Source organism: Photinus pyralis, unplaced genomic scaffold (assembly GCF_008802855.1).
Source record: "Photinus pyralis isolate 1611_PpyrPB1 unplaced genomic scaffold, Ppyr1.3 Ppyr1.4_LG6, whole genome shotgun sequence".
NCBI classification, from domain to species: Eukaryota; Metazoa; Arthropoda; class Insecta; order Coleoptera; family Lampyridae; genus Photinus; species Photinus pyralis.
This window is the reverse complement of record NW_022170663.1, coordinates 30,952,836-30,969,539: the sequence shown is the minus strand read 5'-3', so window position 1 is coordinate 30,969,539 and position 16,704 is coordinate 30,952,836. Positions and strand designations below refer to the sequence as shown.

At 36.7% G+C, this 16,704-nt stretch overlaps 2 protein-coding genes across 2 annotated transcripts; both read left to right on the top strand.

The window, feature by feature from the left end:
• Positions 1–1,976: 1,976 nt before the first annotated feature.
• On the top strand, positions 1,977–14,420 carry LOC116174323 (intraflagellar transport protein 122 homolog). Its single transcript, XM_031492225.1, has 16 exons — positions 1,977–2,116; positions 2,163–2,604; positions 4,513–4,857; positions 4,908–5,105; positions 6,532–6,813; positions 7,066–7,230; positions 7,278–7,542; positions 7,590–7,717; positions 7,768–8,087; positions 11,255–11,529; positions 11,578–11,722; positions 12,217–12,411; positions 13,458–13,732; positions 13,777–13,970; positions 14,017–14,181; positions 14,231–14,420. Exons 1-16 carry the CDS (start codon positions 2,058–2,060, stop codon positions 14,339–14,341), a joined length of 3,564 nt encoding a protein of 1,187 aa, XP_031348085.1. The 5' UTR covers positions 1,977–2,057; the 3' UTR covers positions 14,342–14,420.
• Positions 14,421–15,386: 966 nt separating this feature from the next.
• LOC116173902 (60S ribosomal protein L28) lies at positions 15,387–16,481 on the top strand. The gene is made up of 5 exons (XM_031491643.1): positions 15,387–15,455; positions 15,629–15,729; positions 15,785–15,913; positions 16,079–16,192; positions 16,361–16,481. The coding sequence occupies exons 2-5, from the start codon at positions 15,634–15,636 to the stop codon at positions 16,442–16,444; spliced, it is 423 nt and encodes a 140-aa protein (XP_031347503.1). The 5' UTR covers positions 15,387–15,455; positions 15,629–15,633; the 3' UTR covers positions 16,445–16,481.
• The last annotated feature ends 223 nt before the right edge of the window (positions 16,482–16,704 follow it).

Below are 16,704 nucleotides of genomic sequence, written 5' to 3'. Positions count from 1 at the left end.
TTGGTGCATGAATAACGATTTTGACATGATTTGATCAGAATACATATGGTCAATAAAAATACATCAAATTCATGTTTCCGGCATTGAAAGCTTTTACAACTCTAAATTCATGTGTGAAGACTAATTTTGGGTACATTTTGCTCTAAAACTTTTGACCTAGACCACAGAGAAGAATATTGAATTGTTACACATCTAAGTATCAGGGAATAATCTAGCGACAGTCCGAACTCGATACATGACCTAGGCAATGAAAATATGTTGATTTCTATTATACTGAGCCCACAGTGTTTCCTGTTCCCGTTTCACTCGAAGTCCTATAACTTTTGTTCCTGTTGAGCCAGCTTCCTGAAAATCAATAGCGTCCGACCCTCGATACGACCTTAATGTCCAAAGTATCTACTCGTACGCCATTTCAACATGATCGGTCACTTTTAAAAAGAGTTATAGTGCACACGGACGGACGGACAATACAAAACTATAAAGGCTCTGAAGATCCTTAATAAATTAGTGTAATTTAGAGTTTTGAACAAATAATAATAGGTATAAAGGTAACGAAATACATTTCAATTGAATTCAGCTTTTTTTCGACTTCTAATAATAGCATTGTTTAAAGACTTTATAATAAAATCCATACATTCTGGGTAAACTCCCATACAAATGAATACCGAACGATCTTCGAAATTGTTTTTGGCTCGATAGTCTACCTCTACGTAGCTGAAAAACAATAACGACCTTTCTGATTTGTGTTAAAATTTTCAAAGGGATATGGGACGTTTTTAAACAAAGTTATCGTGCACACTGAACTGACAGACAGAAGACAGCAATACAAAATTATAAACGATCTCGAGGATCGTTAAATGTGAATAATCCACATTACGTCAAAAAAATTGGGCAAATGTTACGATTTACCTTTTACAGGATTGTATTGTAGGGACTTGAAATCAGAGTGTATTTACTGCACCGTCGCATGCTTTTTTTAATACAAACTTAAAGCAAAATTTGCTACCAGATTTTAATTATCGTAATTTATCTTGTTTGAACGCAACCAACTCACCCCGGAACAAAAATTATTATAAATGCGAATTCGCTTAAACACACAATAGGTAAAACAAGTAATACGCATAGGTACCTACGTAATTTAATTATTATAAGCGCAGTGAAAAAAAACCGTCTTTACTTTAGAGCTTCAAATAAAGATTAAATAAAATATGTGACAAATAAAGATTAAATAAAATATGTGACTCTTTCTCTTAACAGTAAAGCAAAAGGAATTTGCTGTCGAACTAAACATCAGCGTTTTGTTTATATAGTATAATCGTAGCCGTATAGAGTTACAACTTGCATTCTTACTCAAGGTCGCCTCAGTTACGCTGTGTAGCCGATCGGGTTACATTGAAGGAGAGCCATCTGTTGACGATTTTTGCAGGCCTTACTAAAAAGTCTGTAATGATAAAGCGCAACCTTTCGTCGTAAACTGTCACTACTTATTTAGAGCACGATAGTAGCGCCAACTGGATTTTCTAGACCAGAACTACTTATTTCGTTCAAGTAATATTTCCATATGGTTGTTTAACTATAAAGTATTTAAACAATGGCTTTACTAAAATAGACAATACAGTCTAACTTACAATTGAGATAAAAGATAATAGACACGGCGCAAAGATTCTAATGATTTATATAACAAATTATTAATGAAACATGAACAAATACCGATTTGTACTCTCAAATATGTGCATTTTCGAATGCATATGGACCTCCGCTCGGAAAACTCCAGATTTTTGAATTAAACGATTTCAAAATGGCGGGAGTTTCCAAGTGCGACGCGCACGATCACTTTCAGAGTCCAATAAATCAAAATCATTTGGCCAATAGCGAATGGCAGTTCAGTTTGGTACACTGATGCATGATGTGTTGCCTAAGATTTAAAGAGTAAGCGCAACAGGTGATTTAAAATTCAAACATAGTTCACGTTGGCAAGGCAACCGTCAACACGAATGAACACAACATAAATCTTAGACTATGAAAGAAATGAACAAGCTCAACTTTACACAATAAAAATGCGAACTTTACCTAAATGGGTTGACAAAATACAAGACAGTGACAAAGTCGAGCAATGGTAAGAGTATCTTCAAATTCAAATAAACTAAATAGATCTCTTTCAGTATATATGACTTGTGCTTCAACCCTGAGGGCACTCAACTTGTTGTGGCCAGTGGTAATCGGGTGTTGGTGTATGATACAGGCAATGGAGCTCTAATACAACCACTAAAGGGCCACAAGGATATGGTGTATTGTGTCGCTTATGCGAAAAACGGTGAGAAGTTTGCAAGTGGCAGTGCCGACAAAACCGTTATAGTTTGGTCCAACAAACTTCTGGGCTTACTCAAGTATAGTCACAGTGATGCGGTTCAGTGCCTGTCGTATAATCCGGTATCGAACCAGCTTGCATCGTGCGCACTTACCGATTTTGCCTTTTGGACTGCGGAACAGAAGGCGGTGCAAAAGCATAAAGTTACAAGTCGGATTAATACGTGTTCGTGGACGAACGACGGTCTGTATTTAGCTTTGGGGCTGGGAAACGGTATGATTTCCATACGAAATAAGGTAATACTATTCCTGAGGGATTAACTGCTTTCTTCTATTTCCTTCTTAATCAAGACTTCCTTGCATTTCTCGGTATTTCCTTGCACTGCCCTTTCTTTAATCTTTCCTACCTGAAACCATTTTTTTATTCATAAACAAAGCTGAACTTTCTTGCAATATTTTATGTCTGGTCGGATATACAGGGTGTGCCAACTTTTCGGCTCTTACCTTCATGGTCTCGGTTATGTTAGAGATTCAATATTGGTAAAATTAGTGTAATATCCCTTATTATGCTTACTTGTCTGCAATTTTTTTTAAATTGTACCAATAAGACTGTTCCTCGACCATATCTCGAGAACCGTTCGTCATATGAATTAGGGGTAAAAAAAATTATTGGCTAAATCGGTCATGAAGAATCGCTGGAAAATATTTTCAAGTTCTAAAAATGACCAACAGAGGGCGTAACTGCCATCTTAAATTTTAAAATTGCATTTTCTTTAGATTTCGCATAATAAACTAAACAATTTTTTTCACATTTTTAAAGAGAGCCAGTTTATCTATCATTTTCGGAAAAACAAAAACTCAGTTATTTCAAAAACAAAGATGGTGTGGGGCGTTCAATTGTTTTTGCAATAACCTGCTCTAACTTCTTAACTGTTTGACCGATTTTAACAAATTTGGTATGGTTGAAAAGAGCATTCCTTGGGCAATGAGAATCAACCAAAATATAGTTAATGTAGTTGAATCCTTTTCCGCCAGGGGGCTAGTTTTGACACTGACCCTCGCTATGACCCACAATCCTTAAAAAAATCAAATGAGATGATATGACTTTTTCTTTATGAAAAAGTAGCCAAATAACATCCAAAGAGGCCAGTAAAAACCGTTTTTCAAAATCTCGTTCCTAATCTCAAATATTGGGAAAATGAGATTAATTCATTAGTTAATAAAATTGCTTAACTTGTATCTTAAATTTACTTTTTACGTATTTCCGATATTTGTCGATGGTGCGAAAGAAAAGCACCCTACACTTTTAGATAGGCCTTGGAAAATTAAATAAATGAAACACGATGCGCACGATGCATTATAAAATGATAACTGCCATAATTTGTAAATTATTCTGCTGTGTTTGCGCATTCAGAAAGTGCAGTTTTTTGAATTTGTAATCTTTTCTAAAATGCCGATTTCTACCCAAGAAGCATTTAATATACTGGCGGCGATGGTTTCATTTGTTTAATTTTCCAAGGCCTACCTAAAAGTGTATGGTCCTTTTCCAAACAATCTTTTGCGCCATCGACAAATACCGGAAATACGTTAAATAGGATACAATTTAAGCATTTTTATTAATTAATTAGTTAATCTCATTTTCCCAATATTTGAGGTTAGGAACGATATTTTGAAAATCGGTTTTCACTGGCCTCTTTGGGTGTTGTTTGGCTACTTTTTCATAAAGAAAAAGTCATATCATTCCATTTGATTTTTTCTCGGATTTTTTTAGGAATTTGGATCATAGTGTCAAAACTAGCAGTTAAAGAAGTTAAAGCAGGTTATTGCAAAAACAATTGAACGCCCCGCACCATCTTTGTTTTTGAAATAACTGAGTTTTTATTTTTACGAAAATGATAGATAAACTGGTTCTCTTTAAAAATGTGAAAAAAGAATGTTTAGTTTATTATGAGAAATTGAAAGAAAATGCAATTTGAAAATTTAAGATGGCAGTTACGCCCTCTGGTGGTCATTTTTAGAACTTGAAAATATTTTCCAGCGATTCTTCATAACCGATTTATCCAATAATTTTTTTTACCCCTAAATCATACGACGATCGGTTCCCAGATATAGCCGAGGAACAGTCTTATTGGGCCACCCGGTAAACTAAAACTTCCTCAGCGGTTTATCCCTCCATCTATTCTGTTTTAAATGTGCTGATTTTAGGATGGGGAAGAGAAGGGACGAATCGAACGGCCCGGTAACCCCTCAATTTGGGCAATTTCGTGGAGTCCATCCAAGGACGACCCCGCCGATATTTTGTGTGTTACCGATTGGAGTAACACGCTATCGTTTTACACGTTGGGGGGTAAATTAATAGGGAAAGAGAGACAAATGGGATTCGACGCCTTACGAGTGCACTACTTTCCCAATGGGGAGTACTTATTAATTTCTGGTACAAATAAGACGTGCTGCTTGTATACACGCGAAGGCATCAAGCTTGGGATGGTCGGTGATCAGCAGCATTCTTGGGCTTGGTGTTGTGCAGCGCATCCGAGTGCTAATTTCATTGTAATGATCACGTCATGTAAGTTTGTCAGGTGATGATCGGTGATTTGCAGGCGGTAGGGTGTCAAGATGGTACAATTGCCTATTACCAATTGATTTTTAACACGGTTCACGGCCTTTACAAGGAGAGGTATGCATTTCGAGAGCATATGACCGATGTTATCATACAGCATTTGCTCACGGAACAAAAAGTGAGAATTAAATGTCGAGATCTCATAAGGAAGATTGCAATTTACAAGCATCGCCTTGCCGTACGTATCACACCGCCTACACTGTACAGAGACACTTCTTATGGAAACTCATGTTCTTTTCAACCAAAGGTAAAAAGGTCGATGATTTAAATACGGTATGGTTGCCAAGTAACTATACGGAAAATCTCAAAAATTACGATACTCATATGAACGTATAAATTGCGAAGATGCAAAAGGCAAAAAAGATCCTCTCTAAACAACGGCTTTACCTTTTACTATTGCATGGAGGGATCGACGGTTTCCCAGCCGACACAGCGTATTCGGTAATCTACATCCAAAAATTAAAACGTTCTAAAAATCTGTAATTTGATCTTAAAATTTAAATTAATTAACGCGCTTCTAAATGACGAGATTTTGGACTCAACAAACATAATTGAAATATCTTGACGGGAACGGTTGCAAACAGCAGATTAAGTAATTACAATTTTTGTTTATTATAACGGCGGTTGTAACACAACTCATTAAATGGATTACTTTTAGCTTCTATCATCAAGAACCAACAGAAATACTTTCGACACGACACTTTTCATAACGAAGCACCCAACTTAAAACGCTTCTAGATACTGGGTGTTCATCTACAGAGTGATCACTAAAACAGGTAACTTCAAGGAGAATCCAAGCAAACCGACTTCAATTTCGCGAATGTACTCGAGATCGTAATTATATACAGGCATAGTAGGCCAATGTTTCGCTGTCCGTTGATATTAATTTTGCCCAATTTATTCACTAGGGATGGTTGCAAGTAATTGCACCGATTAATTGTCTTCAAATTCCTTGCCGTAGGTATCCCGTTGCATACAAAATTGTATCTATCGCACAATGCAGTATCCAATGACGTCACTCAACTGTGGACACTGACTTTTAACTAGCCGTTACTATGAGCAATCTGAAAAAAAAAAAGAAATTCTTTGCTTATCAGAATGAGTTTTAAGCTCAGTTTATTTGAAAAGCGGTTCCCCTACTCGAAAATGTTCCTTCGCGTAAATTTTATCACTTGTAAATAAAAGACCTTGCTACGAATCAGGCTGCTAAAAAGTTTTCCTCGTCCCGTAATCCACTGCATTTCGCCTATTCGGATAGGTATAAAATTGTTTTTCACGAATTCGAATTTGCTAGAACTTAATAGTTTTTTTTACTCAACTTACAAACTGCTAATTTTTACGCAACTCAAATAGATTTTATCCACTCGGTTCTTCTGGTTCTTAAAATCAAACTATGCGAGTATCCATGGATACTGCAGTTACAAATGCCGACCACGAAACCAGTCTAAAGCTGCTATTAACGGACACGCTAGTTTTAAGTCACTTTAATTTTTGTGATGTTGTGTACGGTCCATGCCATGTCCCACAGAAGGTATTTTCTGACATAACATGAGTTTCCATAAGATATCTTTGACATTGACCCATGTGTTGTATTTTTGTTGTAGGTGCAATTGCCAGAACGTATAGTGATATACGAATTGTACTCGGAGGATGTCAACGATATGCACTATCGTGTTAAAGAGAAAATTACTCGTAGATTGGATTGTAGTTTACTGGTGGTATGTGCCGAACATCTAGTCATTTGCCAGGAGAAGGAGCTTAGAAGTTTGACGTTTGCTGGTGTTCAAGAAAGAGATTGGAGTTTTGACAGTTCCATTAGATATATTAAAGTTATTGGTGGTTTACCTACAAAGGAGGGTCTCATAGTGGGTTTAAAGAACGGGGAGGTTAGTATATTTTACACATCAAATTGTAACAACGTTTGAGTATATTTAGAATAGTGAAGACCTTGTGCAGATGGAGCGAATCGTCTTTGGCTTATACTTCGCGTCCATAAAAGCATCGCGCGAATTTAACGTAATACGCGCGGCGAATTCGCTCCTTCTGGACAAGGGCTTATACACTTGTGGGTTTCACCAAACCCCCCCCCCAGAGCTGCAATAACAAAGCAGATGATAATTAATAAGCTCATTTCGTAGGTATGGCAAATCCACCTTGATAACTCTTTCCCAATATTAAAAGTAACTGTAAGTGCCGCCGTAAGGTGTTTAGATTTAAGTCGCAACAAAGAAAAACTGGCGGTAGTGGATGAGACCGGTCTCTGTCAAGTATTCGACTCGCACAACGGAGAATTATACTTTCAGGTGGGTACTTTACAAACTAACAAATGTTACTGGTCGCGTTACCGTAGGAACCCAACACAAATAGTGCAGTTTGGAACAGCTATTACGAGGACATGATCGCTTTTAGTGGCAATAACTGCCTTTCAGTTAAAGTTTCCACATTTACAGCCCACAAACAGCAGCTTGTGGGTTTTGTGGTAGGTTTGACGGGATCGAGAGTGTTTTGTTTGAATGGATCTACGATATCGACCTTTGAATTGCCTTTAAGCGCTCCAATGTATCAGTATATCGAAAAAAAGATGTACAACGAAGCTCATAAGATTGCGTGTTTAGGTTAGTTTGGCGCATGGCAAGTTAACAGGCATAATCTGAGTATTTAGGAGTTACCAATGGCGATTGGGAAGAATTAGCGTTTGCGGCCTTGGAAGATTTGGAATTGGAAGTTGCGAAACTCGCGTTTATTAAACTACAAGATTATAATTATCTTGAGTTGATTGGCGATATACAGGTAAGAGTGGTGTACAGGGCTGCTTTGGTTCATGATCAAATGATTTCTAGGAGAGACAAGAGAAGGGCGAAAATAATAACGACGTATTTATTGGCGATGTTTTGGCCTACAGAGGTAGATTTAAGGAAGCAGCGCGTCTGTACGTAAAAGCCGGACAGGAAAACAGGGCGCTCGCCATGTACACTGATCTGCGTATGTTTGATCTTGCCCAAGAGTACCTAGGCGCGGGTGATAATGTCAGTTTGGTACGTCAGAAAGCGGAGTGGGCTAAAAACATTAACGAACACAAAGCTGCAGTTGAAATGTTTCTGTCTATCGGTGAAACGCAGGCTGCGATTGAGATAATGGGCGAGCAAGGTTGGACAGATCAGTAAGTACCTCTATTCCTCTGAACCCTTTCGAACCTTAAACAAATGAACACTTGATTCATTCTGAGCTCAGAGGGTAAAACGAGGGGTAAAAACAAAGAACCTAAATATCAAAGTAGTATTCGTTACAGACATCTTGTAGGTCACTAACTAACTAAAGATGCACTTAGACTTCCTTTCAAAATGATGCAAATCTTAAAAGCATTATCAACTACATATACAGCACAAATTGTGTGTCCGGTGTCGGGAATACTTTTAACGCAGATAACTTTTGTTTACACATCAAATACGTTTGTAATTGCTTTCCGTTCTAAATCATTTTGCTTCGTGTAACGCGTCCAATTTTTAATAAGAATGACAGATGTCATTAGAATGCACAATTATTTGTGTCACTTGATGTACCCTTGTCGTTAAAGTGATCATTTTATACTTCCACTGTGCCACTTTGACTAATAATGCTGTGTGCCCCACGTTGGGCGCCAAATAATAATACTGTGTGCCCCACGTTGGGCGCCAAGTAATAATGCCGTGTGTACTGGTCCGTAGGCCAGAAATACCGAACACAAAACACCTAAACGAAACCCTAGCTAGCTCTTTACTTTTGTTATTTAACACAAATACCTTAAACTCCAAGTGAAATTTTTAATAATTAAAATGGACCTTGGGCAAGCATGCAACAAAAACAAGTAAATTAGAAAAGACGTCGTTGTGAATGAAACACGGAAATTAATGAGAGAAAAAAGATAAAAGTGCGATTTAATTCTAACGCACACTCAAGAAAAATGAACAATTATTACACTAAGACTAAAATTAAAACTTAATTACTTACATTACATGTCCGGGAAGGTAATCCAATTAACAGATATCCGTACACAAAACACCAAATTACAAATTTCAATTCAACGATTACACGTTGAAAACACACGCATAGGGGTCCGACAACCTCTTTTCTTTGAAGCACCTTATTAAATGGTCAGAACTTTAGGGCAATCCTCCAGCACGAACAAACGTGAAATGTAGAATAATAATTAGCCGCGAACTCGGCTTCCGGCTACGCAAACGGAACTTCTTCTACCTTCAAAAACGTAATACTGCCCTGACTTCAAACTAGCCGGCGTCGCTTCCAGACAAATTCCACGATGGAAACGGCACGAAGCGAAATAAATTCCTCAACGAAACGTAGTTCGATGCTGCACGTACCAAAAAAAACTGACTTAAATCTTCTAACAAGATGTAACTGCGTAAACTGTGCGTACAGCGAATTTTAAATTAACCGCACTTGGGCTCTGAACTTGGCTTAAAGCTGATTTGAATTTCAATGAAGCGTAGTTCTTTGATGACTGTGCCTAAAAGCGACGCTATCCCTGTTCAAATCCTATTTAAAGCGAAACCCTTCTTCCGAAAATCTAAATTATTACAACCAATCATTACACAGTTGACAACAAAATCTATCCCTGCTAGCTGCTACGTACGAAAAAAGGCCAAACTAATAGAGGTCGAATAATTTTACTAAACAAATTCTTATCAGACATTAATACTAGGAAAAATAAAAATTCATCTCTTTTAACTCCACAGAAAAGGCGATAAATCACATCCACCCGTCAATTAAATTAAGCATTTACAATTGATAACAGATAAAAGCAAACAAAATCCCCGGAAATTCTACGTTAAATAAAAATAAAAATTAAACAAAAACAACCTGGACCGCTTTCTCGTATGACAGTAATAATTTCCATGTCGTTACAATAGACCAACGACAAATTAAAAAATTTAATTATGAAAGTTAATTACATAAGGAGACCGCTTTTGTCCATCTTAATTAAAATTTCCAAAATTTCATCCTGCCAAACGAAATAACACAGCAATATGTACTGCTATCTATTTGGGATATATTTTTAGCGCATTTCCACAAAAATAAAAAAAATGCGCTATTGTGGCCACTTTGTCCGTCCGTCCGTCCGCTCGTTTTGCGACGCTACTAGTTCTTTACCTTAAGAGCTATTGTTCTACTTTTTTCGCTATTTGGTTCGTTATGGTGTCGAGTCTTGTACCAAGGAAGGAATTTTTTCTGTACCGCTTACAAAAAAAGTTATTGTAAAAAAAAAACAAAAAACCGTTTTTTACATGTTCCATAATTTTACACTTTTGCCGTTTATTAACGATCCTAGAGATCGTTTATAATTTTGCATTGCTGTCTGTCGTCTGCCTGTTGGTCTGTCTGTCTGTTTCTTTGTCTGTCTGTCCATCTATCTGTCCGTGTGAACGATAACTTTGTTGAGAAATGTTCGATCGCTTTTACATCTCCGTTAGTTATGAACTGAATTGCATGAAATTCAATATGGGCATAGCTTTAGCAATATAATACGCAATGCCAAAAGTTGAATCGAATCGATTCAAAATTCACAGTGCCCTTTTCGCATCTCGACCATTTATAAACCGAATTGCAAACTTTTTTTACTTATAAAAGTATTTGAATGAAATTTGATACATAGGCACTTGGAATAAAGGAAAATCAAACGCCAATTTCAAAATTTGGTTTTGCGCATGCGCAGTGCCAACTTTTTAATTTATGGAAGAATTTAAACGAAATTTGATACATAGGCACTTGGGATAAAGGAAAATCAAACGCCAGTTTCAAAATTTGGCTTTGCGCATGCGCAGTGCCAACTTTTTTACTTATGGAAGAATTTAAATGAAATGTGATACATAGGCACTTGGAATAAAGGAAAATCTAGCGCCAGTTTCAAAATTTTATTTTGCGCATGCGCAGTGCCAACTTTTTTTTATCTATGGAAGCATTTAAGTGAAATTTGATATTTAGGCGCTTGGAACAAAGGAAAATCTAACATTAGTTTCAAAATTTAGGTTTGCGCATGCGCAGTTCCAACTTTCTTATTTAGAAAAACATTGAAATGAAATTCTTCTCATAAACTGAAATTGAAGTAGCACGTCAACAATGGATTGCCCATGTGCAACGCTATCTTTCATATTTGTGGCCGGATTTTTACGATTTTAACAAAAGTTGCATCTTACAAATGGGAAATGAATGCAAGTGAAAATGCGCTTTATGTAAATCGTTTACGATTACTTTTTAACTTGCTTAACTTGGTAGCCTTTATAGCTCGCAGCGACTTTATTGTGTAAAAAACAAAAAGAGAGTCCTTTTCAGATTGGCCGATCTTGGACGTCGATTAGATAAAACCGATCGTTCGTCGCTAATATCAATAGCAGAGCATTTAAAACGCCTGAACGACTCAACTAGCGCTGCAGAAATTTACCGACGGCTAGGTGATTCCGAGGCCGTCTTGAAATTACACATCGACACCAAGCAGTGGGAAGAGGCGTTCGCGCTTGTTAAAATTCAACCGCAGTACAAGGCGATGGTTTACGTACCGTACGCGAATTGGCTCGCAGAAAATGACAAGTTCGTTCAGTCTCAAAAAGGTACAATCAAATGGAAATTATCGCGTAATTGTCGCCGATATTTTTTAGCGTTTTATCTCGCCGGCCTCCCTGACGAAGCGTTTAAAGTTCTGCAACAACTAACAGAAAATGCGGTTACTGAAAATCGATTTCAGGATGCTGGTTACTATTATTGGATTTTGGCGGAGCAGTGTTTAGATTTATCAAGAGGAGAGTATGTATCAATTTTGGTATTGAATATTACATTAAACGCAGGGCATTTGTTTTTTTTTCTTTATGTTTCACTCAATTCCCAGTAACCTTGCGAATAATGTAAGGTAGAAGTACCTAATACCACAGAAATTTAACACTGCAAATGGATCAGATTTTTTATATAATGCGATCAGCTAATAGGTACAGTACCAAGAAAATGGCAGATTTCTACAGTGATTAAGATAAATGTTAGATGGCGTACTGCTCTGATTTCATAAGCCCATGACTGCTATATGGTCACTGTGAGCGTGCCGGTTGGTAATTTACGTGCGCCTCGATAGTCCCTCAACACCTGTTGTAAGAAATCTGAACTTCCTTGGTACTGAAATGTAACTAAATAGTTGGTTTCATAGGAATCTTCTTAAACAAAATTAAAGAAAATATTTAATCATTTAAAAACAGTTAGCTTGGCTAATTTAGTGGATAGTACCTAACTATTTATGTACTTATTTGTAGCAATAAGAAAAAAGAGAAAATGTTAAATGGGTATTACAAGAACGAGCACCTGGCCGAAGTCTACTATTGTTACAATGTAATTCATCGATACTTAGAAGATCCCTTCACCTCATACATGCCTGAAGCATTATTTAATATTTCTCGGTTCCTGATGGCACAGATTGCAAATGAAAAGCCAAAGGGTGTTTCATTATTGTATCCTTTGTCTTTGTGTTGCAGGTAAATTAAGTGTGTGTATTGGCTTGTAATACTATGAAACTGATTCTATCAGTTCGCGGAATTTTTGGGTAAACATTTGATAATTCTCTTGTTTCACAACAATATTACATGGTATGTTTGGGGTTTTTGTTCATGGTTCGAGTTCAGGCGCCCGCCTTTGGCTAGAACATAACCTGTCTCATTATATACTGCAGAGGTATAATATTTGCATACAAAGTACGGTTCGAGACCCATCACATAACAGTGTTCCAATAACATAAATATTCGAGAGTTATGAAAAATAATCACATTTGGCATTTATACAATGAAATGGTGGAAAAATACCACTTCAAACAAATCAGCAAGTATATTACGCCGCCACATAAATCAAAACCCTCGACCCATCATACAAGCCGATAACAAATATCATAATTGAACTTGGATGTCACTTTCCTGCGAATTGTTAAAATATAAAAGTACATGTATAAAGTTATATAACACCCTAAATTATTTTAACATTAATTAATAAAATTAATCTCAAATGAAAGCTACCCACACGTATGGAAAGTTCCACTTTTTTCTAACGACGCAACGAACACTAAAGTATACCCTAACTTGTATTAACACCCTGTACCTTCCCTTGGCAAATAATAAAATCCACCCTCTACTGAATGTTAGCTAAGCTAAATGGAAATTCCTCAAAACGATTGCAACATTTGTATTACCACCTATTGCGCTAGTAAAGGATTGCATTGAGAGTCAAAAATGGCCCCCCACTTTAATGCAACTACACTTTTTTGCACCAGGAATCTGAATCAGACAAAATCAGAAGAAATTGACAAATGCCATTACCATTAAACTTATTTGTTTTGTGTTCAGGCGGCGGTGATTGTGGAATGAGCATGGAAATGAGACTTACAACGAGGTCAAATTCTAGTGTGTTTCCGTTTCGAATGAATGTGTTACAAAAAACAAAAATTAATGCCTTCCTGAAAATTGTATGTTAAAATTGTTGTTACGATTGCGTCCTTAATATAAGAAAGCTCTATATTGTACACGCTAGCCAAGCAATCGCGATCGTTGGGCGCCAACAAACTAGCAAAACAACTCTTCGATAAAATTCAAACACTCATAATACCAATAAAGTTCCAAGAGCAAGTCGAAATTTCGACCATCGCCGCACGAGCTAGGGCTTACAGCGATCCCGAGGACCTTCTACCGATGTGTTACAGATGCTCCACCTACAATCCGCTCGCCGCTAATAGCAACCGATGCGTAAATTGCGGACACAAATTTATATACTCGTTTGTAACGTTCGGTAAGCGCATTTTCGAACGTTCCTCGACTAACTTAAACTTGCAGAAATTCTGCCTCTGGTCGAATTCGAATTGGACGACAACATTTCGGACTTGGAGGCGATACGATTAATCGAAACGCCGCCGAGTGCCGAAAGTAAAGGGAAGCAGGAGATAAGCGAGACACACGAAACTTTGCAATTAGATTTCGATACCGATGACATAGACGAGGCGTTTACCTCAAAGGTAATTAATTACGATGTAAGTATTTCAATTTTAATTACTTCGAATTAAATGAATATTGTAGAAAGACGAAAGTAAATACAAACCAGTCGTGGTTGGTAGGAAAATTTTGTTATCCTTGGATAGTTCAAACGTGCTAGTGTGTAAACGCAATCCACCTTTGCACTTTCAGTATTATCGTAACCTAATACCCGATGTTCAAATCACTCTTTGTTGCTATTGCTTTAAGGTATGTATGATATTGTTTTTTTTCTAAATTATTATTAGAATGATCTTAGTTTTTTCACGTGGATGACTTTGAGCTGCAAGTACTTCAAAAGGGATTCTGTCCATTTTGTAGAGTTACACCTGGTACCCAGACATCCTTAAGTGATGATTTAGATTTTTAATTGCCTTGTCCCTAAGTTAACTTAAGTGCAATACTGTGTTATATATATAAGAGAAGTCAAATAAACTTGTACGTCTTTATGCTTTCTATTTTTGAGTATTGAAATCGTGTGGTCCTGACAAACCAAGAAAGAAAAATGTAAAGGTGTCCATGGGTATACATGGATTGCAGTTGGTAAGGCGCTACAATTGTAGGTATAACACTCTTTAAATTGTGAAAGCGAATCCGCTGCTGAATATGGCTTCACCTGACTTAATAGAATAGAATAATAGAAGTTTCGGCGCTAATAAAATGCAGAGTGTGGAAATTATATTAGGCTTTTCATATATTTATTATACTTAGTCAATCGATTTGCTTTTATTAAAAAGTGCTACTGTAAACATTTCAGCAAGATCGGTTCATAAATAAGAAAGTTACAACTGCGCATGCGCAGAAGGATATGCCCCACCGGTCTGAAAATTAATAGGTGTCTTCTCGAACCAGCAAGTAATACGCCTGCAAAAAGTCCCAGTATATTTTGAGTTATCATGGGAACAATAACCTTTTTCCTGGGATGAAAACAATACTTCACCTACCCATAATGTATGGGTGCGGAAAAATAAAAATTAGTAGCAGTGATCAGAATAAATATATATATATAGTCGATGATTTAGTTTAGTCTGTATAAGTATAACAGTAACAGAGCGCATGTGAATAAAATGATTCAAGTGAGAAATACAAAGTGGAATAGAGAACCTATCAAAAATAGAAAAAGAATATTAAAGTAGATATATGGGTAGGAGAAGCCAGAGCCTACTAAAATAAAACATTTCTTGGATTTTGTGTGACCATAATAGGTACCTACCGTTTACAAACGCTGCCTTAAAAGAGCATTCCACATTTGAAATAATTAATTAACAGAACCATTAACGTTTGGTTTTTACTTTTTGTAACAAATAAGTCTTCTAATACATTACATTACGAACACCCTATGTAGTCTAAAAAATGAAAGTTGGAATAGTTTCACGTTATGATGTTGGTTAACGTGATTGTTTAGGTGGCGCTGTTTGCAAAATAAAACTTCCTGTTGTTTGCAAAATGGCCGTATTTCCTTTTCGTTGGTCGATAAGGGACAGGTATGTGTGTAACCTTTCGTAAATTTTTACATTTAGACCTATATAGTCGTATTATTAATTTACGTATTGTTTGTTTATTTCCAAATTTGTTAAAATACTAAAATTGCTGATTTTGGAAGTAAATTTGTATATAACCCTAGTAAACCACGTGTTAATTTTAATCTGTTTCATAGACAAGATGACTTCCTATTCGCCACTGCTAGTGTGGGGCATGATCCGCAACAACAACGCGTTTTTGATCAAAAAACGTAACATTAAAAAACCCTTCAGTGCTGTAAGTAGGTGTTAATGTATGAAACTTGGTATTTTTATACACGACTGTTTTTTAGGAGCCTTTCAATCTTACGAATTTAAGCTCGTATAAGTACAGCGGCCTAGTGCATAAGAAAGCCGTCGGCATTGTCGATGCACCCGATAAGAAAGGATTCACGGTAGTTTATAAGAAGCAGAAGAAACAGGTATGCATCTTCAAAAACTGTGTTTAATTTTTTATTATATATGATGATTGATATTGTTCTGGATTTGCATGAAGACAATCTCATCACCCACCCAGACTGAGACTGTTTCTAATTCTTTTTACGAATTTATTTGAAATTTGGGTTTGTCACTGTTGCTTGTTTCAGTTTTGTCCTGCTAAGAATGTTGTGAAAACCACCATGAAGTCAGGACCGAGGCGATCACTGCACAATCTTAAGCGATTAATGAACTGCAATAAGTACCGAATGGAACTGACCAAGGTGAGAGTTTGCTTTTTTAACATGTAGTTAGTTTTTGTTTTTTGTCATGATGATTTTTATTATCACCAAGATCTCTGACGGCCTTGAAGACAATTTTATCTGAGTACATTGAGTACATACTTCTTTGTTGTAGTACTTAACTCTGTACTAATACGCTTTTTTTTGCAGTCTGCTCTTAGGAGAGCAAGTGCTGTACTCCGTTCTCAGAAACCTCCACGTGGCAAGAAGCAACGCCCAAAGAAAGAAGCGTAAATGTGTAAATTCTCGCTAATAAAATATATAATTTAATTTTTTTATTTTAAAATGCGTTTTTAAGAATACTTCAATGAATTAAGTTTTAATACCTGATCATCTCTGATGGTTACATCATCTTAACTGTTGGTTCTCCATTTTTTGAATTTTTATACTGCCATTTTTTGTTCCTCTGTTGATTCTATTCCACTTCAATCCTAACATTCTTGTCTGTGCTGCCACTTCAGGGTGGCCGCCATAAGTAACTAAGCCCCCAGAAT

Excerpts from the sequence above, each read along its gene's own strand:
- LOC116174323 (XM_031492225.1), top strand. The coding sequence starts at position 2,058 with ATGCGAACTTTACCTAAATGGGTTGACAAAATACAAGACAGTGACAAA. Across the intron at positions 7,718-7,767 it reads AGTTGATTGGCGATATACAG|GAGAGACAAGAGAAGGGCGA; the intron begins GTAAGAGTGGTG and ends AATGATTTCTAG. Across the intron at positions 11,530-11,577 it reads GTTCGTTCAGTCTCAAAAAG|CGTTTTATCTCGCCGGCCTC; the intron begins GTACAATCAAAT and ends GATATTTTTTAG.
- LOC116173902 (XM_031491643.1), top strand. The coding sequence starts at position 15,634 with ATGACTTCCTATTCGCCACTGCTAGTGTGGGGCATGATCCGCAACAAC. Across the intron at positions 15,730-15,784 it reads TTAAAAAACCCTTCAGTGCT|GAGCCTTTCAATCTTACGAA; the intron begins GTAAGTAGGTGT and ends ACTGTTTTTTAG. Across the intron at positions 16,193-16,360 it reads ACCGAATGGAACTGACCAAG|TCTGCTCTTAGGAGAGCAAG; the intron begins GTGAGAGTTTGC and ends TTTTTTTTGCAG.